Raw genomic sequence first — 24,862 nt, 5'->3', positions numbered from 1 at the left:
CCTGCCACACTAGACAGCGCCAAATTTTGAAATAAAGCGCTATTCTGAAATGTTCCTTATCCCTCCTGCAATGAGGTTTATAGGGATGTCAGAATAGCGGGCCCATTATATTTCAATCTAATGGGCTTGCTCTTAAGACGTGGAATAGCTATTTTGGGATATCGGAAGTAACCTGAAATAGCTCCGCAGTGTAGACACAGCCTGACAGACATGCACTCCAAGAGGCTACCCTCTGTTTCTGACATGTTCGCCAGAAAGCAAAAAAAGAACAGGTATCCTACATTTTGCAGGTCTAGGCACAGACAAACCCCATAAAGCACCCACTTACGTCACACACCCTTTGCTTTCATGCATTTGCACTTTTCTGACCTACTTTCAGCCTGTGATTGGGGGGGAGCAGGGCAAAGAGGGCAACTGCCTCAGGGCCTGGTGATACAAAAGGGCCTAGGGTCCTGGCTGCCATCGATGCTACTGTGATAGCAACCAGAGCCATGTGTGGCACGCTCTGGGCGGCACTGAGGTCTGGCTGGGGGAGGCATGGTGTGCTCCGGGCGGCTTGGAGGGCTGGCTAGGACAGGCTAGCCTGAGTCTTGTCCCTTGTACCTGAGGCCCTGCCCCTTTTGGGGGCACAGAGCCGCTTCCTCAGCCAGGGGCCCAGGAGTTTGTCAGCCCCTTTAACCTACTTTTTGAGCCCACTGTTGCGGTATACATTGTCACAACTCCAGTGAGAAGGGAGCAGGGCAGGTATAAAGTTCTCCAGCAGCAGAACCAATATGGCCTTCGATTCTGGCCCCGAGATATTGACACTTTAGGAGGAGCTGAAAGGAGGGCAACAAAACTGATAAGGGAGCTGGGTGTACAATGAAAGTTTTCATTCTCTGTCGAGCTTGGCTGAGCAATGACTAAGGGGGGACTTGGCAGCAGTTGGTTAATAGCTGATGGGTGTAAGCACTAAGGAGGGAGAGGTTTTGTGTGTGGCATACAGGGGTAATGGAATGAAACTAAGAAAGGGGCACCAGGCTGTGGAACTGTCTGTCCCGGGGACAAGCTGGAAGCATCGTTCCTTGAGACTTTTAAAACTAATCGGGCTAGAAGAGCAGACGATGCAGTGCTGGGAACAGCCTTGCATTTGCAGAGGATGGGCAGGGATGGTTTGTTTCTCTGTCTAGCTCCTAGGGGATTTAATGCTGCTGAGATTCACTGGTGCAAGCAATATACCCAGCATCTGCCTTCCCAACAAGCCAGCATGAATACATTAACAACACACCAGATTGCTTCAGACTTCATACAGACACGTCTCAGGCATCCTGAGGATCCTCCTGAGTTTGGCTCCCAGCATGGCTTGCATCACTGAGCCCAAGGGGAAAGCAGCTTCTCTGGGAATATGCTTTGGAGTGGTATTTTGGTGGGAAAGCTGGAGGAGCTACATAAAGCTATTGGCACTGATGATATTTTAGTAGTCTTCCTCTAATCAACTGCAATTACAAAATGGATCCATTTCAGGACTAAAAAAAGAAAAATGTCTTGACTCAGGGGAATACAGGTAGGTCAGTGGATTGTTAATGGGTTGTTGCAGCCTTTCACCTCCCAGTCAACAGTTCAGTTACAGCTCAGCTCAGTGGAGTTTAGAGACGGGCACTCACAGCCGAGCAAAACTTCTGTACTGATCTTTGCGCCTTTTAAAACAAATCTGGCTCGAGCACGAGCACAGGCACATGTGGCCAAGAACGTCCATAGGAACGGCACGTTTCCAGCCAGCCTTGCAGAATATTCACAGAAAGCAAATTTAGAATTTAAAATTGCCAGCACCTGACCCGAACACCGAAGAATACCTCTCCCTTAGCTTGGGAACAGATCTCTCAGAACAAACTGCTCCCAAAGCCGTTGCAGACAAAAAGCTTTCAGCAGAGATTATTTGACAGGTACTTTCAACTAGCAAATTGCATCTACTTTGTGTCAAATATAAATAGTACCGTCTCTGACTTTCTGAGCGCCTGGCTCCATCAGCACATGGCTAAAGCTGAAACTCAAGCTAGACCGAGGACATGCTGACAGGAGGAAGGAGGTATTTTGAGGAATTTTGACTCCTCTATATAAGATCTCCCAATACTGAGGGCATTTGTCCTCAGATGTCAAAAACCGCTTGTGGTAGTGTCTCGCAAAACCCATTCCTACCGATTCGGGCCCATAGGGCTTGTGGTAGGGAGCTAAAAACAGCCATGTAGTTGTTCCTGCTCAGGCTGCTGTTCAGGATCTGAAACCTGCCTCTATCCCTGGTGTCAAAGTGTGAGGGGTACTGTCTACCTTGTTCTTTTCAGTGCTGTAGGCCCTTCTCAGGCCCAGGCACTCAGACTCTCTGCTGTGGGTGGCTTTTTACTGCAGTGGGGGGTTTTTTTTTTTGTACAATCTGTTTATTCAAGAAACGACACAAATTCTGTTTCCTTGGAGAGTGGTAGGAACAAAGCGGTGGAGGCCAAGTTGATCTTGAGGTCCTTTTAGACCCAACGTTATTTGGATCGCCGGATAATCATGGTAGTAAACAAAAAAAACCAAACAACTCCAACAATAAAACACCACCGCCACCAGAAAGAGCCAAACACAAACACCAAAGCCCCACCCACTTCCTTGTACTACCAGCAAGAAAGCTGGACTCCATCAGACTTTCCATGGTGAGGTATATGAAGTCTTCCCCAGGCATGAGTGTCATATCCAGACATAATGTCAAACATCCTTAAAAAGCTCAATGGGTACCCAATGAAGCTGCCCACCTGCTTGATAACACAGGTCACTTGAACACATCACCCTGGTGTGTTCTGCCCTCTACACAGAACTCTGCAATCCATGGGGAGTCAAGAGAAAGTCTCGGTCCTAATGCAACAAGCCCACCATGGATTAGCCTGAACTACCCAGGAGAAAGCTTCTTCCTCCATGATTACAATCTTCTATGACAGCCATGGTATAATGGAACTCTGAACTGTCAGCCAATTGGGGGACGCTTCCTAGCCTAAGCAGGAATATTTTTGGGCTCCTCTCCCCACAATACATATTCATAGTTAATAAGGGGCCCCCTTCAGCTACTCAGGGCCCCAAACAATTGCTTAGTCTGCTTATGCCTATCATTGGCTCTGGTTTTGCCAACGTTAAATTCACTTCCAAAGAGAGATTAATATGTGTTGAGGTTTTTAAAAAAACCTAGCACATTTCATTCTAATTATTTCCACGTGCCTCCCACACATGGTAAGATCTTCCTGCTTCCACAGTGTGAAGGTAAAATCAAGTCTGCTTGCCAGGTTCAGTGCTCCAGAATCTGTCAGCCCCTGATGGGGAAAGGGATTTTCTGTGTGTGAGAGACAGTACTCCATCTGTTCTGAGACACAGGTGACAATGAGCACATCTGATTATCTCAAGGAGATAATGGCATTGTGAGGGGATATACAAATCCATACTGGGTAACAAAGGGTTAAGGAGCTGCTCTGGACTCAGCCAGCCCCACCCCACCTGCAAGAGATGCATAAGATGGAGGAGGCATTAAATGGGAGCAGAACAGCTCATGTGGGGGTCAAGCTAGGAAGAGAGCAGACCTGCAACTAGCAGCTCCTGAGGGAAGAGCTAAGGGAAGGTAGGATCTCTCCTAGAGGGACATGAAGACCTGTACCAGGGACACCCTGAGAGGGAGCCATCTCTCCTCTGTCACGTGCACTCTGATTATTTGTGTTAATTTTGTGTTTTGTACATGGACTACCTGACCTGACCCAACCCCACCCTGGAGGACCTGGGACTTGAATCTGTGACCCTGTCCTCCCCAGGTGGGAGCCCTATCCACTAGACCATGTGGGAACCCCCCGCTCCCAGCCTTACTGCGTGTAGTCACTCAGAAGTGACTTGGCGGGAGGGCTAAGGCATGAGAGGAGAGAGTTGCCATGCCTGGCCCTGCCAAAGAGAGGTGCCGTGCGGTGAGCGACCTCCTTCATGCTTTCCTGTACAAACTGTGAATAATGAAGGGGGTCCAAGGAGGTGACCTAGGGAGGGCTGGGTTAAGGCTCTCCTGGATGTTGAAGCCTTATGTTGCCTTCCCAGGGCCCTGAACTCCCCTCTCAAGCCCTCTCTGCAGAGAAAATGGCCTAAGCCAGGACCAATAGGCAGTGCTCCCCATGAGCAAAGCCTACGCGAGGCAGTAAGACCAATGATACATTTACAAGTCTGGATTCTCACCGGGGTGTCTTTGCAGGTTTTGAAGGAAAACCTTTGCAACAGCACAACCATGGCCACCTTCATGCTGAGAAGAGCAAACCTCATTCCGATGCAGTTCCTGGGACCAGCTCCAAAGGGCAGGAAAATGTAGGGGTCCATGCTCTCCCTGTTCTCTTTACTGAACCTGGGTCCAATCAGAAGAAGCAAGTTAGGAGAAATGACGGTTTCTCTGTTGGATTTGGCCTGCTCACGGGACTGGGAGGAGACAAAGGCTTGTTTTGCATATTTCAATCAGAACTCATCTATTTTCCATGTTCCTCTATCACTTTACTCTCCCTCTCCCTCCCGCCCCTCGCTTCCATGGTAGTGCCTGGAATTTGCTGTATATCTCCAGGTCCTTCAAAAAAGCTGGAAGACCTGGAGGATACTGGTGATGTCATAGTAACGCTGCTCTCAGAACTCAAATTGAAATCCTTCTCATCTCAGCAATGACACCTAGAGCCCATATCACAAAAAAACAACTCAAGATCTTCTTACAGCAAGTACCGTAAATGAGCGTATTTAACCCGTGGGTTATACATGTTTTTACAACCCCCTCCCCAGCAGGGTATACACGTTTTTACAAACTCTTCCTCCCCCCCTCGCAGGGTATACACGTTTTTACAAACCCTTCCTCCTCCCCCGCGGGGTATACAAGTTTATTTTTACCCATTAGAATTGGGTCAGCTCTGCTCCGCTGCAGGGAGGGCCTGATGAGCTTCCAGTGTGCCTGCACTGTGCTCTCTGTTCCCCCGCCCGGAGGAGGGTGCATTGCACTTGGCTGTGGCTGCATGGGGCCTGGGCGCGAGTGCAGCTCCCCTCCCGCGGGCCAGCCAGCTTGCCTTTGCTGCGATCTCCATTCCCCACTGGTATGTGCGATTACCGTGAATTAGCCTATAGAACCCGCGGGTTATATACGCTAAAACACGGTAAATGGATGAACAGAGCCAGGGTCTTTCCAAGTCTGGCCTGTACAAGGGCTAGCTTTTGAGAAAAGCCACGCAGAAGCAGGGGAGCCTACAGCTTGCACGGGTCCCTAGGCAAGGTGGTGAGGGGGAGCTGGCTCTGCATTCCTGGAAGGGGTGGAGCCTCAGGTGGAAGGGGTGGGGCCAGGAACAGACAGCCCTCTGCACCTCTGGGATTGCAGCGCAACCCCCCCCCCCCGGTCCTCAGTGCCTCATGGAGTGAACAGTGCAGTAGCAACAGCTGCAGACAGGAGCTCTGGGTCTATTTGAATCACTGGCCCCCCCGAACAAACTGCCCCTTTTGCCTTCTCCTCCCCTCCCCTGACAGCAGGCCTGCTCAGAAGTGAAGAGAGATTCTGTGTGCTGCAAACTGGAGAGGATCAGTTAAATAAAAGAGCTTTGCCAATGAAACATATCAATAATCCTAGGTCAAAATGACAACCTATATCTTACAGCACTTTCCATTCCAAAGTATTTCACAGATTTAAATGGATCTACAAACTACACAGGGCTCACTTCTGTCACTATTAAAATACAGCCTCTGGGGTAGAATGGAGCAGCTGTTTAAACAACATGCAACACCCGTGCACAAATAGTCTAGGAAATGAAGAAGAATAGTATATCAAACCCTAACGGGGAAATGTAGGTAAGACAAAGTATAATCTCCCAGGCTAGAATTTAGCCAGAATACCTGCATCTTATGAGACACAGGATGGGAACATGAATCGCTACACGTGGGTGAAATGTCAATGTTGCACTTTGCCTGAAGAAACAGCACCTGCAGAAAGCCAAGACTCCAGAGTGAATCTGAGGGGCAGGTACAGTGCTGATCTAGGCTATGTCTTTACTATAGAGTTTTTCCACAAAATCTCACAGAGCGTCCACACCTCAAGCGCATTTTTGCGCAAGAGAATCGAAAGAAGAGAGGGGTTTTTTTTTGCGCAATTGGTATTCCTTGTGCAAAAAGGTGTGCGTGGATGGGGAAGAGGGGTTTTTACACAAGAAAAGGGAAGCGGAAAATGCACAGGTGCCCTGGTGGCCATTTTGTCCATAGCAATCACTGCTTACATGCGAGAGAGCATCTAGTCAGTTTGGAGGCTCTCTTTCACAAAAGTGCATCACTTTTTCAATGCGCTTTTGCAGTGTGGACGCTCTCTTGCGCTAGAAGTTTTTGCGGCAGATCTCTTCCAAAATAAGCTTCTTGCGCAAGAAGCCTGCAGTCTAGACGTAGCCGTAGAGGGATATGTTCCATCTACTGAATCCCCAGCACTGCTTTCCAGAGCGCGCACACAGAATGGCAGGTATTTCAGGGAGCTTGCCAAAGCCTTTGTGGAGGTGGCCCTACCTTGGGAGAGCTGTTCGCATCACACTTCAGGTAGGGTCATCTGACTTCGGAGTAACTTGCATGGAACTTCTAGTTCTTATCGTGCTTGTAACACGTTATTCATTGAAAAGGATCAGACTCATCTCTAATGACGGCCCTATTGAGTGGGGCTATCTGTCATCAGTTGTACCGCCTGCCAGCCATGTATTCAACACAAGAGAAACCGTAATCACCCACCACGGTTCTCATCACTGCAATCCAGTCGGCTAATCACATGCCATCTGTCTAAGACTCCTCGAACGGTTTCAGTCGGGCATGTTATTCTTCACATCTGCTCCTAAACTTTGGCCGGGCATTGCCATGCACTGTTAAACAGCTGCCCTGTTTCGCCCCCTCGGTGGGTATATTTCAGTGCCCGGGGGTTAGTTTGCAATAGTTTGCAGAGTTCGGGCTCTTCGCATGAGCGCGGCTATATAAATGTCAGCTCTTAGTATCATTATTAAGAGCGAGTTCCTGGCTCTCCGTGCCAACTTGGAATGGCTGTTGGGCCTTTTGCAATCCAGTGAGGGTTAGGCCACCTAATTCCATCAGATTCTTGCCTCATTTCTCAGGGTATGACCCATCAGTAATTCCTGAGCAGGGAACATTTTCATAACTTGAACTGGAAAATTAAATTTTATTTTCTCTACCTCTTTGCCCTTCCATTGCTGATCTGCATGGCACGGTGCCAGTCACCCTATCGCTCTTGCTTTAATGCCTGGCCATAAACCCCTCAGCGTTATAGCTGCTGAGAGCTGGTTTCGGTGTGATTTTCTTCAATACAGTTAATTAAATTCCGTGCACAGTTTATGGATGTAGATCATAAAACTCCCCACGCGGTAATGCTGGGACTAGATGTCAGACAATAATAAATGCCTGATTTAAATGTTATAGTCGCCCTTCCTCCACTTTCCCTGCCATTAGGAAGAAGCGGCGTTTCTTTCCCCTTCCCGCACCCTTACCTCTCGGGTCTGAACTCGTCGGGCTCCGGCCAGTATTCTGGATCCCGATGCAGCACGTAGGCTGGGATCATGGCCACGGTGCCTTTCGGAATGGTCACGCCGTTGATCTCAGTGGTTTTCTTGCAGACCCTTTCGATCCTCCCTCCTGCAGGGAAGAGCCGGAGGGTTTCGTTCACCACCATGTCGAGATACTCCAGCTGTTGGATGGTGTCGTAGGTGGGAACAGCCTAAGGAGGGAATGGCAGAGGCAAAGTGATTTTCAGGTATGGAGGAGACCGTTTCAGGGATTGCTTTGCTATATAGACGTACGATAGCTACAAATCAAAGTGACTATGGGACCTGGGGGGCAAATTGCCATGTCTACCCCCAGCAGGACAGTGCCCCCTAGCATGAGGCTGAGGTACTGCTCCTGCGCTGACCTACAGGACTGCACCTTTAAACATTGCAGCATGGTGAGGCCAGTGGTTAAATTGGAATTCGTGAGGCTGCTTCTTGCAGATGTGGCCACAGTGAGGTTCCTTGATCCAGGTTCCCTTCAGTAGCCTCTGTCTGCATCACCCACTCCAGAGGTGGTCTAAGATGGACGCCAGGGAACAACCTTAATCCCCTTCCCTGGTCCTGCCCCTCTATCACTGGTCCCCCCTGGCCCAGAGAGGCAGGTCACACGAGGGAAGTTCCATAGATGTCTCTGCTCCCTGATGCATCTGGGAGCTATCAGAAGACTGGGATGCTGGTGCCAAAGGAAGCCGTGGTCACACTGGGGCTTGGTATGGCCTTGGCAGCCCTGCTAGCTGAAACCTCCAACACACGGACCCAATGTGCCGCTTTCCTCCCAGGTCCAGCTCACCCCCTGCGCAGCAGCAACCCGGGTGGACACAGAGCACTGGAAAGCCCTCTGACCTTGTTGGGAAGGGTGGCGTCAACCTCCTCTTGCAGTCTCTGCTGCACGTCGGGATGAATGGCCAGGTTGTACGAGAGGAAATTGAGGGTGGAGCTGGTGGTCTCATAACCAGCTAAGATAAAGACAAGGGCCTGCGCCATGATCTCCTTGTCAGACAGAGCTGGAAAGAGAGGTGTGAAAACACACAGAGAGGGTGAAGCCCTCCGAGAGCAGGAGATAAGCAGCAGGCTCAGAATCCTATCATCCCTCCTTTCACTACACTGCCCAGCTGAGAGGAGAGCCCTATCAAGGCATCAATTTACAACCGTTCCTTTGCTGATCATTCAACCACAGCAACAAAACCTCCCTCAGATGTGGGTTAACCCCGCTAAAGTCCAACAAGCAGCAGCGGCAAGTGGCGGACTTGACACCCCTCCTCCCCCAGGTGTAAATCAGGAGTCACATAAGCGGGACAAACAGGCCCGATGAGTTTATTCACTGCAACGCAGCAGCCTAAAGAGAGACCTTGCTCTGGAGAGGGTTTGTGGAACCGCGCCCCTGCTCCACAGTGTCCACTTATGAACATCTCTGCTATGTTCTTATATTTTCAAATGCCTAAGCTCTCCGAGGCACTGAGGTGAGCTGTCAGCTCCTGGGGGAAGTTCTGAACGGTGCTAAGCATGCTGGCAACACTCTGCAATAATCATCATTGAACAATTCTAGTGCCGCAGTGCCATGGGCCAGTCAGGAATGTCCTCGCCTCCCCCGCCACGCAAAGTGCTGTATAAACACACAGGAAAACACTCTCCCGGTCCCAAAGAGCTTACAAAGGGAGGGGCGGGATAAAATCAAGCTACGTGCAAATTTTGCTTATATGACGCGCATTTTTGTACTTTATTATGTAGTTTTAAAATATAATAAGCACATCTGATCTCTGTTTGACTACCCGGGGCTTCCCTTTTACTGCTGGCCGAGTTTCTTACAGACAGTCCTGATGCATGGCATCCAGGAAGGGCGAGTAGTTATTGGCTTTCTGGGAAGGGCGTCCCATGTGCAAAGGAAGAGGGGATGAGAAGAGCGATGGGAATGACAGACTCGTGGGTGATCAAGGCGAGTGTCATTGGCAGAGCACAGGAGGACGTGGCAAGAGACAAGAGAGCAGAGGATTTGGCTTTATTAAATTATAGCAACCAGGAGCATTTAGGGCTGAAACCTGCGTCATTTGCTTCTGGCTTTGACTCAGATTTCACACAGGTAAATCTCCAGCTCGGTTAATTAAGGTTCCCAGGGTTTGTCCCTCACACATTAGGTTTGATTCTGTCCCATTTCCTATGCAGCACCCACCATTACTGTCCGGATTCTCACACGTAATGAGACTCAGCATCTTCCATTGGCTCCAGAAGGGACTGTGGGGGCACCGCATCTCTGAGGCGCCCGCTGCTGGCGTTCAATTCTCCTGTCCCTTTCTCTACTTCTGAGAGAGCTCCAGCCTCCACTTCTGCCAAGATTAGAGCGTGCAGTGGGGTGCACGGGAGCAGGGGGTTTTCTGGTCATTGGAAACCCTACATGAAACAGCTCAGCTAGTAGCTGGGGGGAGGGGCCTGCAGCCTTACCTTTATAGGAGCGTGTCTTCTCATTAGGTTCAGAGCTGTCCTCTGAGCTCTGCGAGTCAACCATCAGCTGCAGGAAATCCACCCGGACCTGGGGGTGGAAGGCCAGGGTGAGGGCAGATCTAGAGCCCAAAGGAAGGCGTGTTTGCCGTGTAGGCAGACATGCAAGCAGCAGTGGCAGTGAAGACATGCTGGCATGGATTTCAGCACAAGCTAACACTCCCAGTATCTACCCTGGGGTCCCTGCAGGCTTGTGCTGGAGTCGCTAGGCTGCACCAAAGCCCAGGCTGCCACATCTTCGGTCCTGTTGCCTGGGCTAATTGGATTAAAGCTTGCGGGGAGGGGGGAGGGGGCTGTGCTCACCTGTGCTGTAATCACGCCTCTGTGTGCTGTGCAGATGCTCTCTCAGAGGAGCGGTGCATGGAAGGAAAAGCTAGTGCAGCACAGGCTTCCGCTCCGACCCTTCAGCCCCAGTTCCTCCGTCAGTCCAGCCAGATAAGGGGGGTGACCGTAGAGCACGGTGGCTAGGAGGCTCCTTATGGTGCAGGCTGGAGACCCATTTTGGGCAAGGGGGCTTATTGTCTTTTCATGGGAGCCTGAGGAGGGTGAGGGGTCTGGGGCAACCTCTCAAGTCTCCCAGGCAACTTCCCCCACCCCCTGCTGCAGGCCCCACCTCACCCCTTTCTCAAGCCCTGCCCCTGCTCCGCCCCCACTCTGCGCCCTTCCCTCCTCTCCTGAGCAGCACAGCCTGGGGGGTTACTGGAGCCTGGGGGGGTGGCAGGAGGGGTCGCCCTCCTGCTCACCACATACCAGCAGGAGTCAGAGTGGCCTGAAAGCCTGCTCCGCCCCACTGCGCCGCCCTCTCCCGGCCCTCTGCACGTGGCTGTCTGTGGTGGCGGAAAGCGGAGCGCCCTGGCACCGGCACACTCTGCCTCCTGCTGCTGCGGGGAAGCTGCGCACAGTGGGCCGAGAGGTGCACAGTGGGGGAGGGAGGCGACTCCTACTGCTGCCCTGCACCAGGCCCCTGTAATCCTCCGGATCCCTTCCATCACTAGGATGGGCGGGGCAGCCATTGCAGAACTGCCAACATTGAGGAGGCTGGAGCAGCCACCCTGAAATGTCCTATGGATGGGCTGGCTCTGCATGAAAGCCTGAGCAGGATGCTTTCCCAGTCTCATCCACATCTGGCAAACTGAGAGCTACTATGGAGCGTCAGGTCTTGACCAGGAGCTCCGGCGACGGGAGCAGTAACCTTCCCACACAGGGTATGTCTCCACCAGAGCTGGAGGCACAATTCCAGCGTGAGTTGAGTTGTCTGCACTAGCAGCGGCGGGCGCTCGCCACCTGAGAACGGGCTGCGACAGGTTGCTGGCTAAGCCAGAGCTCTGCCATGTCAGCCTGGCTGAAAAGGGCAGTTGAGGCCAGCTGAGCAGACCTGCACCTGAGGGGCTAATGGGAAACAGCCGGAGGCCTCATTAGCCAGATTGTTCGATTAGGCAGCCAGACGGGAAGAGGAAGGGGAGGAGCCAGAGAGTGGTTGAGTGTGCTCCCCAGCTCGAAGAAGAGGCTGGCTGAGTTTGCCATGAACAAAGCTCAGTAAATAGAAGGCGGTGGGGAAATGGCCTGGACAATAAAAGACAGGGGTGATTGCAACAGAAGGAGTCTCTGGTGGATTTGTGGATGTAGAAGGGGTCCCAGGGCGAGGGGCCTGGGTCAGAACCTTGGCACAGTGACTAGCATCTTGGATGGAATTCTTCTTGGGGCAGTTAGTCCTTCCTGCTGCTGCCAAACTTCTGTTTTTAGCATAGAGGCTTACTCAGAGCTGACCTGTGTCCTGGAGCTGGAAATTACATACTCTCAGAGCATGCGCCTGCATGACAAGGAAGACAAGATGGGGACAGACTAACCGAGTGGTTGTTCTTCTGCCGCTCCTTCTTAATGCGCTGGATGACGTCCAGGAAAAAGTCCAGGAAGCCAGAGGGAAACAGAGTCACATTCATCTTCTCCAGCACTGGGGCGAGGAAGGGGAACATCACTGAAAAGGAGAGAAACAAAACAGTTCCCCTAGCTGTTATCTGCAGTGAGACTTGAGCTCCGTGGCACCGTGGGAGAGGGAGCAAGGTCTGGGCAACTCATCAACAACTGACCTGTCCAAACAACTTTTCCAGGCTCTAAAGACAACTGGCAACTCCCAATTTACTTAGGAGCATAGAATTATAGAGCTGGAAGAGCCCTCAGGAGGTCATCAAGTCCAGCCCCCTGCCCAAGGCAGAACCAATCCCAACTCATTCAGGCTCCCAGCCAACAGGGACAGCAAGAGCCCACAGTTGTGTACAGGTGAGAACGTCACGTGAGAATCTCCTGACTTTTACCCCTCTACTTAGCCAACTGCGGTGTCACGTTCAGTGTGGTTTTCCCTTCACGGGAATAAAAGTTCTCCATCTTAACTCTGCATCTAGTTATTGTGCCTGGGTGCTGCAGACAGGGTGGCTGAGGGTGCGTCTGCAATGCATCGTTATTTCGAGAGAACTAGCGTTATTTCGAAATAACAATGCGAGCATCTACACAGCCATTCCGTTATTTTGAAATAATTTTGAACATAATGGATGGCTTATTCCAAAATCTGTAAACCTCTTTCTATGAGGAATAACACCTATTCCAAAATAGCTATTTCGAAATAAGGCGTGTGTAGATGCTCCAATTCTGCTATTTCACCAGGGCCATGCTAAGTTATTCCTCCCCAGTGCCTCCTGGGGCTCTAAATTGAGATAGCACGTCTACATTAGCGAAGCCGGCCTGGGACTAATTTTGAAGTGTAGACTTGCTATTTCGAAATAAGCTATTTCGGAGTAACTATTCTGGAATAGCTTATTTCAGCATAAGTGTGCACTGTAGATGTACCCAAAGCTAGCTAAAAGATCGGGAGACAAACTCTCTATGGCAATATCTTTACAAATCTGCCCGAGGGCCTGATTTTACAAGGGGCTGAAAAGTGAAGGCACCTTGAACTCTCAAAAAGGAAATGATGGGAGACCAAGTAATCTCAGCAGGCTTTAGGGCACTAATCTAGGAATCTGAGTATATAGACGTGTAGGTGCCTCGTACCTACTGACAGGAGCACTGGGTTAAAGAAAGTGAATTTGAGGTACTTCTTGATATAGGTCACAAGAGGGTCATTGGGGTTGTTCATGGAGTCGATGTTCACACTAAATGAAGTGCTGGCCACCACGTCTAGACTGTAGGCACCAAAGATGCTGAGGAAAGAGATGGAGAAAATGAATGTGAAGAACTTGGCAGATCCCTCCCAAGGAGAAACCTCAGCAAAGAAAACTTCTCCCGCTCAAGGACTGAATACCCCCAAAAGCATAGCACCTTGGTCCGGTCACAATCGACTCCTCACCCCAGTTTGGGGACCAACAAGGGCACCTTTCCCCAGTGTTTGCAGTTTCTTTTATGACTAAATTGCTCTCCATCTCTCTCGATGAGCCCAGCACGCTGAACTGCCGTGCAAGGCAGTAAAGAACATGTTTTAAATTCCATCAGCATTTCCGAGCAAGCACCTCTCGCTGTAAACGGGACTTTTCAAATTACCTGGAAATGGCCTTTTCCCTTTCTGCAGTTTGTCATACTTCCAGGATGGGCCTGATTTCATCCAACTCAGTAAAGTTTTCCCCTTCCCCGCAACCACTAGATGAGTGACAAAACCACAGAAGTGTAGTGACCCGTACTGATCTGGCCCCTGGTCTGATCTGAGGAGTGGGGCACCACGCAACTGAGAAATGTGCCATGAGCAGGACTTTTATGGAGACTGTCTAGATGTTACATCTCAGGATCGGCGGGGGAGAAAAGTGGGGATGTGGCAATACCTTTGTGGGGGTCTGGTTCCTATTGTGGAAACATCCCATCGGGCATTTTGAATAAAAGTAAACACATCTTTACAGTGTGGTGGGTGTTTTCTTAGAAGATTAGGATTGGATCTGGAAGAGACCTCAGGAGGTCTTCTAATCCAACCCCCTGCTCAAAGCAAGACCAACCCCAACTAAATTATTCCAGTCAGGGCTTAGTGGAAGATGTTGTGTGAAGACAAACACGGCTTCTCCAATTCAGCTATGCTCCGCAGAGGTGAAATGCAGTTTGCTGAGAGTAAACTAGAGCAAACAAACTCTGTGGCTCCCTCAAGAACTCTCAAGGCATGTTCCCCATCCCCACATTGGCTATGTCTACACTACGGGGCTTTATCGGAAAGAGTATGCAAATTGCGCTCTGCAATTTGCATACCTTTTTCCAATAGTTTTTTCGGAAGAGGCTTTTCTGAAATTTGGCCTGTCTACACTGGGCCAAATTTTGGGGAAAAAAACCCTCTTTCGGAAGATCCCTTCTTCCTCATGGAACGAGGAAGACAGGGCTTCTAAAAAAGCGCGTCTGCTCTTCCGCAAAAAAAAAAAAAAAAAAAAGAGCAGAAGAGCAGATGTGTTCCCTGGATGCGGCGGAGTTTTTTCGGGATACTGCTCATATCCCGAAAAAACTCCACAGTCTAGATGTACCCATTATGAACAGAGGCTTGTTCCTGCCCGTTTAACAAAGCTACTCACCTCTTCATTTCCAGGGAGTCACCATTATCCACTTTCTGCTGGATGTTTTTCACTAAAATCTCGCCATAGCGATTCATGATAGGAAACATCTGAAATGCAAACCACAGCACGAGGCATTTCAGACACCTTCAAGTTCACGAGGCAAGGTTACCGCTAGGGAACTCAGCTTTGCTATTTGCTGGCTGTTCCCTAATTAGGAGCAGCAGTCTTACTAGAGAGAAGCATCATTACAGAAATTGTTGGGGAAAAAACAGGACTGGTCTGATCTCTGTGGTTAGTCCATAGACTCATGTGGGTGTGAACTAAAAAAGGCCGTCCCCCCAAAGCATACAGCTTCCCCACCAGAAACCACTGCATGGTGCAAAGGCCAAAGGGTGCTGTCCATCAATGACACAGGTAGATTCTACATCTGTCTGCCCTGAAGGGAGAGCATGGGTGAAAACGAGTGAGAAACACATTTAGTTCACCTCCAAGCTAAATGTGGTAAGGGAGATGGAAGTTCTTTGAGTCCTTAGTGCTGGGCAAATAATGTTTTTTTCTGGGTTTTCTGGGAAAAAACTGATTTGGATCAAACTGAAAATGAGATTTAAAAAAAATATTGTTAAACCGAGCAGTTGATAAACATTTCATTTTGGGCTGAACAGACAGTTTCATTTTGAGAGACTCAAAGTCTGTATACTTCAAACAAAACTGAAAGAAACCTTTCAAGGAAAATTCAATTCAAACAAACAAACAAAAAATCCAAAATATTCCAAAAATGTCAAAACAAACTGGCTAGATTTTTTAGGATTATTTTTAAAATTATTGTGATGTTTTCAGCTCATTCAGTGGCCCTTACATCTCTATTGCTTCTCTGTATGATCGCTGATTCTTTCCTTCTGTCTGCTTGTATAACTAATGTTGTAAGGACTTGTCTACACTGCCACTTTACAGCGCTGAAACGTTTTCACTCTGGGGTGTGAAAAACATACCTCTGAGCACAGCAAGTTACAAAGTTACAGCACTATAAAGTGCCAGTATAACTGGCTCCCAGTACTGTTAGCTCCCCCGCTCCATCCCCCCCCAGTGGAGGTGGTTTACTGTGCTGTGACCACACTGCCAGATTATAGTATTACACTTAGAAATATAGACAAAGCCTAAGATTTAAGTCAACTAAGGGGGTGGAATATGACTGCTTAAAGAACAGTTTCGTAATGGGCTGGGATGGGTGAAAAATAACATTTTGTAAACAGTGTTTCTTAAACTTTTTGAGACCATGGAACACCAAACAATAATATTTTTTCATGCGGAACACCTATGAAAATTTTCCTCTTTGAAAAAAATTGTTGTCAGACAAAAAAAGACAAACATAAAGAAGAGGTCGCGGCACACCTGCAAGTTGTTCATGGAACACCAGTGTTCCGTGGAACATAGTTTAAGAAACGCTGTTGTAGAACATTGGTTTAAAATGATTGGTTAAGGTGTAGGTGAGCAGGACTCAAGTGTAACTGTATAAACCGGGGTCCAAAAGGAAGTTCTTTGGAATCTAAACTGAAGGACACAGCCCGAGATCAGAGCTGCTGGACCTCAGCACTCTGCCAATCATATTGTGCAGAAGCTGGAGCCCCAGATGACCTGACCCAGATTGGCCACCAGGAAACCTTCATCTGTCTTATTGGGAGTGGTGAGCATTATGTGCTTAGCATGTGCATTCTGTTTTGGTGACTTAATAAACAGAGGTTAAGGATATTACTGTGTAAGGCACTTTCACTGGTAAAAGGCCCTGCAAACCCACAGATTATGCCCTGAGCCCTAAAACTGGGTAAGGATGGGGGTGATTAAATTACAGAAGGGTGAAGCAGAAGTGCAATCCAGGGTGAGGGAACAAGCTAAGGTGGTGTGAGTGACAGGAGGGGCTGGCTGAGTATGTGATCTCAGATGGTATGTACTTGGGGTGGCTATCCCATCTTGCCATCCAGGCTCCCACGGCCAAATTCTATTTTTAGCATGTTCGCTGGCTCACAGCTGGCACAGGGATGTCTCCTCAAGCAGGGAATCACCACCTGCAGATGTATCCATTGTGCTGCTTTCCTTTTTGTGAAGCCGGATCAGCAAGAAGAAAGTTGAGGTCAATGGTGGGGTGCCTGAGAATGGACCTCTACTCTAGTATGTAAAATCTTGGAAAGAGAACGTAGCCATTTCATTCCACAGACATCAGTTCCCTGACCATGATGAGGGGCAGAATGGGGAAAAATCTATCACCCTAATTGAAGAAAAAACCATATTGCTAAAGTGCACATAAGGATGGGTGCTTTAGGGGGAGACCCTTTAGGCCAATGAGTATGGCAAAGCTTGGCAAAGAGATGCGTGGCACCGCAAAATGATTTTCCAAATGGCTCTGTAGTGAGCCACCAAACCCAAGTAGCCTTCAAGCCACAAACTGGGACTATTAGGCTACGTCTACATTGGCAAGATTTTGCGCAAATACTCTTTAACGCAAGAGTTTTTGCGTTAAAGTATTTGCGCAAGAGAACATTTACACTGGCATGCACATTTGCGCAAGAGATGTGCTTTTGCGCAAAAGCATCCGTGCCAGTGTGGACGCTCTCTTGAGCAAGAAAGCTCTGATGGCCATTTTAACCATAGGGTTTTCTTGCGCAAGAAATTCATGTTGCCTGTCTACACTGGCCTCTTGCGCAAGAACAGTTGCGCAAAAGGGCTTATTCCTGAGCGGGAGCATCATAGTTCTCGCGCAAGAAGCCCTGATTTCATACATTAGAACGTCAGTGTACTTGCGCAAGAACTCACGGCCAGTGTAGACAGGCAGCATGTTTTTGCGCAAAAGTGGCCACTTTTGTGCAAAATCATGCCAGTGTAGACACAGCCCTCGTAATCTGGACCTCACCTCCTTTAGCTTCCCGCTGGTGAACGTTGGTGAGAGCACAGTGCGAATCCTTTTCCACTGCTCATCTGTAGCAATTGTAAGGGCAGAGTCCAAATCTCCACTTAGGCCAAAGATCTAAGGGAGGAAAATAAAGCAAATCTATCTGATTGTGCACTACATTGCGGCAGAATTTCAACTTCCGACGAGGCCAGTATCATTATCTTTATTTTATAAAGGAGGAAATTGAGGCACGGAGCTAAGCAGCCATGATCACACAGCAAGGCAATGGCAGACCCAGGAATAGAACCCAGATGGCCTGTGAGGAGCCCATTTTAATGAAAAGTTGCTTTGACCTAGGACAATGCTTCCCAATTTTATTTGGCCACAAAACCCTTTTAAACTCAAAAGAATTTTGCAGAACCCCTAATAACTGCCTCATATATGGAGCTGAAAAAGTAGACCACAAATAAGTAAGGATAATAGTAAACAAATGCTAAACAAGGTCATGAGATGTAGATTAATCTATTATAGTCAATTTATATTTGACACGGTTCAATTTTTAAACACAAGAAGTCGCGCGGCTATACCGAAGTAAAGTATTCACGAAAGTGCTGCTTGCGTACTCCCATACAAGCAACCCGTCCGACAGCTGAAGCTTCGACTTTTTCCAATGTGGTGCTAGTGTATCATATTCAGTCACCCACGTGATTCACGCTCCCTGAGAGCAAGTGCGGGGATTTACGGTGGTATATCACAGGCGATCGCACCACTGACTGACTGCGCCTGCAGCACTGAGTAGTGACACCATCGGCCCCACTCACTGGCTAAGCCGGCATTACACAGGGACACTTAGGCTGTGTCTACACTGGCGCAATCTCACGCAAAAGCGGCCGCTCTTGTGTGCAAAAACTTGCTGCCTGTCTACACTGGCCGCGTGTTCTTGCGCATGTAAGCCTAATCAGGGCTTCTTGCGCAAGAACTATGAGGCTCCCACTCAGGAAGAAGCCCTTTTGCACAAGAGCTCTTCCAGAAGAGGCCAGTGTAGACAAGCAACATGAATTTCTTGCGCAAGAAAGCCCTATGGTTAAAATGGCCACCAGAGCTTTCTTGCGCAAGATAGCGTCTATACTGGCATGGATGCTCTTGCGCAAAAGCACATGCCAGTGTAGACGCTCTCTTCTGGAAGAGTTTTTGTAGAAGAACTCTTCCGCAAAAGAGTTTTTGCATGAGAATGTACCAATGTAGACGTAGCCTTAGCGTGGCAAACACAAGTGAAAATTGTTTTCAATAACATTCATAAATGCTTAAATATTAATTTTTTCAAAAAAATAATAAAATGTTGTTGTAATGGAATTTTCTCCCTTATTTTCACTTTGCGGAACCCCGGGGCTCCGTGGAACACCATTTGGGAAACACTGCCCTAGAAGACATGCCACCTTCCCACCGCACACATGCTGCATCGGGTCTGCAGAGGAAAGCCCTTTTCTGGATACCTACCCGGCGATTGGTAAAGAGGTTGTAGCACTCTTTCACCAAGATGGTTTTGATGATGACAGGGTCCAGAATGGCCAGAATTGGCTGCCTGCCATCAAAAAATCTAGGCCAAAGAGAAACTCCAGATCAGTCCTTTGCTTGCTGCCGCAGGGAACAGGAGTGTCTTGGTTTAATTATGAATGCATAACCATCTATGGTCATTTACAATATCCAATACCAACGGGTCTCAAACTCTCCCTCCGCCCCCTGCAAACTCCCCCCAAAACCAGTCAAAAGGGATAAGACTCTGATATTGTTTTATTGCTCAGGATAGAAGAGAAATGGAGGTGGAGGAACAGTTCCAAACATTGATATCTGGGCATTTCTAGAAAATATCTGCATTTCCAAAGCAGGGTGTGTTTGGACAGAGGGGTGCTCATTATCACTGCATTGATTCTGTGTGTTTGTGCTGACTGATCTCTCTTCATTTCCCTCATTGCTACCTGGCGGGAAAAAAAATCCCGATAAAGAAAGCCCAGATAGAAGAAAAACTGATTTCTTGATACAGCATCCCAGAAAAGACAAGCAGAAGGGGGGAAAAACCCAAACATCTGCAGAGTCTGTTTTTAATCAATGTATGTTTAAAAACATGAAAATCCGAGGCGGGAGGCCCAGAGGCGGGAAAGAGCCAGGGGTACATGCGTGTGTCTCAGGTTTCACCAATCTCAAGCCCTTTTATCTTTTAAAAACAATTTGAGCTCATGAAACTTTTCAGAGTTCTGTGTAGCAATTCCCCCCTGAGAGGTTTCTAAGGAAATGCGAGGAAAGAGCCTCCGGTGTTTCTGCCCACAGAAAGCCTGCACTGTGAAAGAGGCAGGCCGGACAGAAGGTGCCCTGATTGTAGGAGCAGCAGCTGAGAGAGAATGGCAGCTTCAAAGGCTCCAGAGTCAGTTTGGGATCTAGAAGCCATGATTTCGGAGCTGGCCAAAGCTGGGGAAAGGAGTCTTCCTTCCTTGGCTGGGAAGGCTTCTCCGGGGTAAAGTCTGGACAGCAATAGGGGTGCCTTTATCTCAGGGGTGAAAACCCTTTTTTGGGTCAGGGGCTGCTCACCCACAGAAAGTGAGAAGCCACCAACTGAGGAGAAAGACACTCCCCACATTCCCCTCACACACCAGAGCCTTGGGGTGCCAGTGGGGGGCTGGAGTGCTAGCATGGTCTCCCCAATGCTGGGGGGGAGCACCGAGCCTTGGGGGGCCAGATCCAGGCAAGCTGGGGGCCACATCCAACCCCCGGGCCTTAAGTTCCCCACCCCTGGGTTAGGTGAAAGGGGAAGCATGCCACAGACTGAAACAGCATATTTGAAAGTTCAGCTGTGGAGGGACAAGGGAGAGCAGAGAGAGGCAGTTTTTGCCCATTGGAGCCACATTTCTAATTTGTATCTTCTTACCATGACCCTTATGGGCAGGGCAACTGAGTCTCCAAGGACAGTGCCTGGCTTAGCCAGCTCTCCCCTCCCTCCCCCCCGGCCTGCTTCCCTCAGAATGCCCCTGTGATTGTAGGGGGTGGACTACATGTCTGGCTCCCTGTGCTGAAGATATTCCTGAAGGGGGGAGGGGAGGTGGGGCTCATGTCTTCCCTCCAACCTTTTTGCGCCAGGCTAGCTGGGACAAAGGGCTGTAGGGCAGTGTCAGATCTGGCCCAGAGCGGGTAGGACTGGCTTGTTTTCTAAGCGGCTGTGCAAATAAAAGATGGGAGCAGTAATTGCCATCAGCCTGGGCAAGAAAGGGTTAAAGGCCAGAGGGGCACATTCGCCTCACCAGGGCGGGCAGGACTGAAAACGGGTGGGGCAATAACTCACACGCCTGAGCCTTAGAAACAGGCCGAGTGAGTTCAGGCAAGCAGGCTTCCGTGAAGGGCTGAGACACCAGAGGCTGTTCAGGTACGTCGGCACAGCACAGAAAACCCCGTGGCTGGTCCATGCCCGGACCAGGGCTGTTTCCTTGCTGTGGAGACTTAGCCGTGGGACCGTTCTGGGTCAAGTCTGGGCTTCAGCCCAAGCCTGGAAGTCTACCCAGCAAGGAAACAGCCTCACGACCCCACATTAGCTGACCCAGGTTTTTCGTTGCTGTGGGCATGCTAGAGGCCTCAGGGAGACTTAGACTGGGTGGGACAGAGCTGGAGAAAAGCAGGGAAACCCCATGGAAGGGTTGAGCACAGGGCCCAGAGGACAGACTGACTCTGGGACTTTGGACCATACTTGGGCATTTTATTCCCCTGGAAGGGTTTGGGACTAGTCACGTCTCAGCTGGAGAGGCTGAGTGGTGCCCTCAGGATGCTGGAGATGACAATCCCTGCGTCATTGCACCCTGACATAAGGAGGCCACTCTCAAGCTGAGCACTGCCCATTACGAAAAACCTGTCAGAGATGCAGTAAAAGATCTGTGTGATCCAAGAGCTTCAGACATACATTCAACAGAGACGGATGAGACTGGTGAACCTGGGTTCCCCTTGTGACCTAGCCTAGCGCAGCAGGAATTTACATGCCAAGACAGAACTTTATGTGGACAAAAGGAGGCCGCAATGACCAATGGCCTTTTGAAAGGGTGTAACCTTTCTTTTTGGGGGCTCCCCACATCTCACCATGAATCAGGGATTTTGTTCAGTGGAAAACTCACCCCCAGATTTTACCATATTTCTGGAAACACTTCTTGTCAAAATCCAGAATTCCCTGCAAGAGAGAGACAGAGGTTAGAGATCCGAGGTAAACAGTGAGCAAAGGAGGGCTGCAGCTTGGGTTTCAATGGAATATATTTATCTGTAGCAAACCAGAAAAAAAATGGAGAGATGGGGCAGGTGGGCAGAGGGGAAAGGTGCTTGCCCTGAGGAACCAATATGTCTTTACTGCCAAAAACAGATGTGTTCTTGAGTTAGCTAACTCAAGATAAAATCCCAGTGAAGACCAGGCAGCTGTAGTTTTAACAGGAGTTGGCAGGTAGAGTTAAAACTCAGACTCTGCTGCAGTTCTAACTTGAGCTTCTTAGACCATGTCTTCACTAAAAGGAAAATTGATGCTGCCACAATTGATCCTCTGGAATTTGATTTAGTGGGTCTAGTTAAGACTCGCTGAGTCAAACTCAGGGGCACCCCTATTGGGGGCGGGTACTCCTGCTTCTGTGAGGAGTAAGGGAAACAGATAGGAGTGTTTGCTCTCATTGGTCTCCCACTGTTGGGATGGTGGGGAAACTCGAAACAAGGTACAATGACTCCAGCTACATAATTAACATAGCTGGAGTTGTGTATCTTCATTCAACATTCTCCTTTAGTGTACACTTGGCTTTAATATGAATCCAAACACACAGTCTAACAGTGTCACCGACCATCTTGTTGGATGGAAATAAGGGAAAACCACATGAAATAAAGGATCAGTGCTTTACTTTAAGGGACATTTTAGGGGCAAGCCCTCTGTGACGGGGCGAGGTAGCCCCTCACTAAGCCTGCAGGGCCCAGCCAGGGTTACCTGGCTGCAGAGGCCCCTCCCCCGCAGCCCTACCGAGCATGCCCGAGCTGTAGCTCCACTATAAAAGCCCGGGGAAGGACTCAGTCAGGTGTGGCAGCCAGAGGAGAAGGACCTGTGAAGGGAACTCCCGCACAGCTGTCACCAGAGACTCCAGAAGAGGCCGGTGGGGATGCGGAGGTGAACTGGTGCATCTCAGAGGCTGCCCGTCAAGGAGACGCCAGCCCAGAGGGTGCAGAAAGCTGGCCGAGTACATGGGAAGGAACCCCAGTGAAGTAGGTAGGAAGTGGCCCAAGGCAGGAGCGGGAACTGCCTCTTCTGTCCCGAGAACCTCGGCGCGTTTTGGTCGGATTACCCCGCCAAGGGAGTGACACACTATCCAGTCACTCACAGGGCCCTGGGCCAGGACCCGGTGGAGTTGGGTGGGCCCAGGTACCCCTACCTGGGGTGCGTCCCCGCTACAACCTTGAACTGTGTTTTGGACTCGGGCCGGAGGGCCTTGGCCTTGCCTTTAAAGAGCCAGGTTTAAACTGTGTTTCCGACTAAGGCCGGAGGGCCTTGGACATAAGAGGTCCGGCGGGAGGGCCAGGCGGAAGTGGCCCGCCACACCCTCTCTGATGGCACACTGTGTATCTGTCTCTCAAGTGAACGTATATCCTGTCATCAGGTGTAAAGTTTCAATGTCATATTTAGAATGACATGGGCAGTGGGGCCAGCTAGTCATCCAGAGAACAATCCTACCAGAGACCTTGGGTGGCAAGGCCAGGCTGCCATGACTACGCTGCTACTTGCAGTGCACTGGCTCTATTTTCCTGAGTGGGAAATCACATCTCCAGTGTCTGTGTGGATAGATGTATCCAGGAGAAGCGAGGTCTTCGCAGTGATGGGCGTTGGCTTCTCTTTGGGAGCTAATGCAAACCACGACCACGCAGGAGGCCAGTCCTTAACAAGCAGGACTGGGACCATTGTGGATTTAAGTTTTTGGTTTCCAAAGGCCTTTTACTGCTGCAGGGATGAACCAAGAGTGGAGGAGGAAAAATTAGGGTGGAAAAGAGGGGTTGAGAATAAAAAGGTGGGTGAAACATTGCTCATCTTGGCCAGTGCCCGGGGGTAATATCTTATACCAGGTGCTGAGCTGGACCCCCCTTATCTCCATCTGCAACCCTCACTGCCCCAGGCTAGGGCCACTGATGGGAATAGTTGGGGAGCCCCGGGCATGGGGCTGGCCTCTGGGTCAGGCAGTGAAGCCCAGGGCTGACAGCCAGGACCCTGGGGCCGGCATCAGAGTCCCAAAGTGCGGGGCCAGCAGCTGGGACCCCTGGGCTCAGGCTGGCAGCTGGGACCCCTACACAGGGCCAGCAGTGGCGATATCGGGCCCCAAACCCAGGGATGTTACTTCCCGCGCATATGCATCTATGGAGCCGGAACTGCCACTACTCACATGCCGGTATTCGTGGAATGTTCCGATGAAAGGCAGCGGCCTCGGCCCAGGGATACACAGCTTCTTAAAGAATCTGTATGGCCAGATCCCATAGCTGCAGAGTAAACGGAGAGCAAAGACATGAGCCACAGGCCATTTGAAGGCCAGGAAGGGAATGGCCTTCGTGCGGAGGAGCTGAACAACTGCCACCGTCACTGAGGTACTGCGGAAATAATGGCGAGAAGGCAGGAGCAGGGCTTTGGCTAGTTGTCTGTCTGTCTGTCTTTCTCCGATGAATGGGACAGGGACAAGCGTGTTGCAGTTGCATTTACTTTCTTGTGCCATTCTCCTTCTAGCAGTGTCCTCTCCTTGCCTCTGGAGCCCAGAGAGTCACACGCCAGGCAGTTGTGCCTGGAGAGAGGAAATTCACTCTTGGCTTGTTCTGCCATTTAAAAAGTGATCTTGGGTGTAAAAAGGTTGGAGACCACTGACATAGGGGCTTCAGGCTGAACTATGAACAGCTAATAGCCATGGCAAGAGATCTGCACATGCCCCCTATTGTAGAAAGCCAGACCTGGGCCACTTTATGCTGATCCTGTGACCAGGGCCAGATGGGGGGGGGGGGGAGGGCTAGCCAGGCAGCTGCCTGGGGCGCCAACCTATGGAGGGTGCCTACCTATGGGGGGGGGGGGGGGCGCCTGATGGCAGCTGTCCTTCACCCTAGCACTGGGCTAGGGAGTGAATTTCCTCTCTCCAGGCACAACTACTCAGGCACCGAAGGGCATTGCCACATGGCAATTAAAAACACACGGCTGGCCTGTGCCACATGACTTGGGCTAAGAGCTGTTTAACTGTGGCGTAGACATTTGGGATCAGGCTGCAGTCTGAGCTCTGGATCCCTGGGACCTCCAAGGGCCCTAGAGCCAGGGCTGCAGCCCAGGGTTCTCGCTAATTTTCCCCACCCCGAGGGGAATGAATTGTGTTAGGCAC

The 24,862-nt window shown here is 49.9% G+C and overlaps 1 protein-coding gene across 2 annotated transcripts in view; it reads right to left on the bottom strand.

Annotated features, from left to right (window-relative positions):
- Positions 1–24,862, bottom strand: part of LOC102447293 (cytochrome P450 3A24-like) — a 33,929-nt gene that overhangs the window by 4,282 nt on the left and 4,785 nt on the right. For both annotated transcript variants that reach the window (XM_075899638.1, XM_025179009.2), the window contains 11 exons: positions 23,894–23,987; positions 21,614–21,666; positions 18,963–19,062; positions 17,487–17,600; positions 14,603–14,691; positions 13,116–13,264; positions 11,918–12,045; positions 10,014–10,101; positions 8,421–8,581; positions 7,521–7,747; positions 4,213–4,375 (listed from right to left, as the gene is read on the bottom strand). In XM_075899638.1, coding sequence (XP_075755753.1) covers positions 4,213–4,375; positions 7,521–7,747; positions 8,421–8,581; positions 10,014–10,101; positions 11,918–12,045; positions 13,116–13,264; positions 14,603–14,691; positions 17,487–17,600; positions 18,963–19,062; positions 21,614–21,666; positions 23,894–23,987 — 1,366 coding nt within the window. The remainder of the gene's footprint in view (positions 1–4,212; positions 4,376–7,520; positions 7,748–8,420; positions 8,582–10,013; positions 10,102–11,917; positions 12,046–13,115; positions 13,265–14,602; positions 14,692–17,486; positions 17,601–18,962; positions 19,063–21,613; positions 21,667–23,893; positions 23,988–24,862) is intronic.

The sequence above is a fragment of the Pelodiscus sinensis genome, chromosome 16 (assembly GCF_049634645.1).
Source record: "Pelodiscus sinensis isolate JC-2024 chromosome 16, ASM4963464v1, whole genome shotgun sequence".
Taxonomy (NCBI): domain Eukaryota; kingdom Metazoa; phylum Chordata; order Testudines; family Trionychidae; genus Pelodiscus; species Pelodiscus sinensis.
This window is presented reverse-complemented; position numbering and strand designations above follow the sequence as displayed.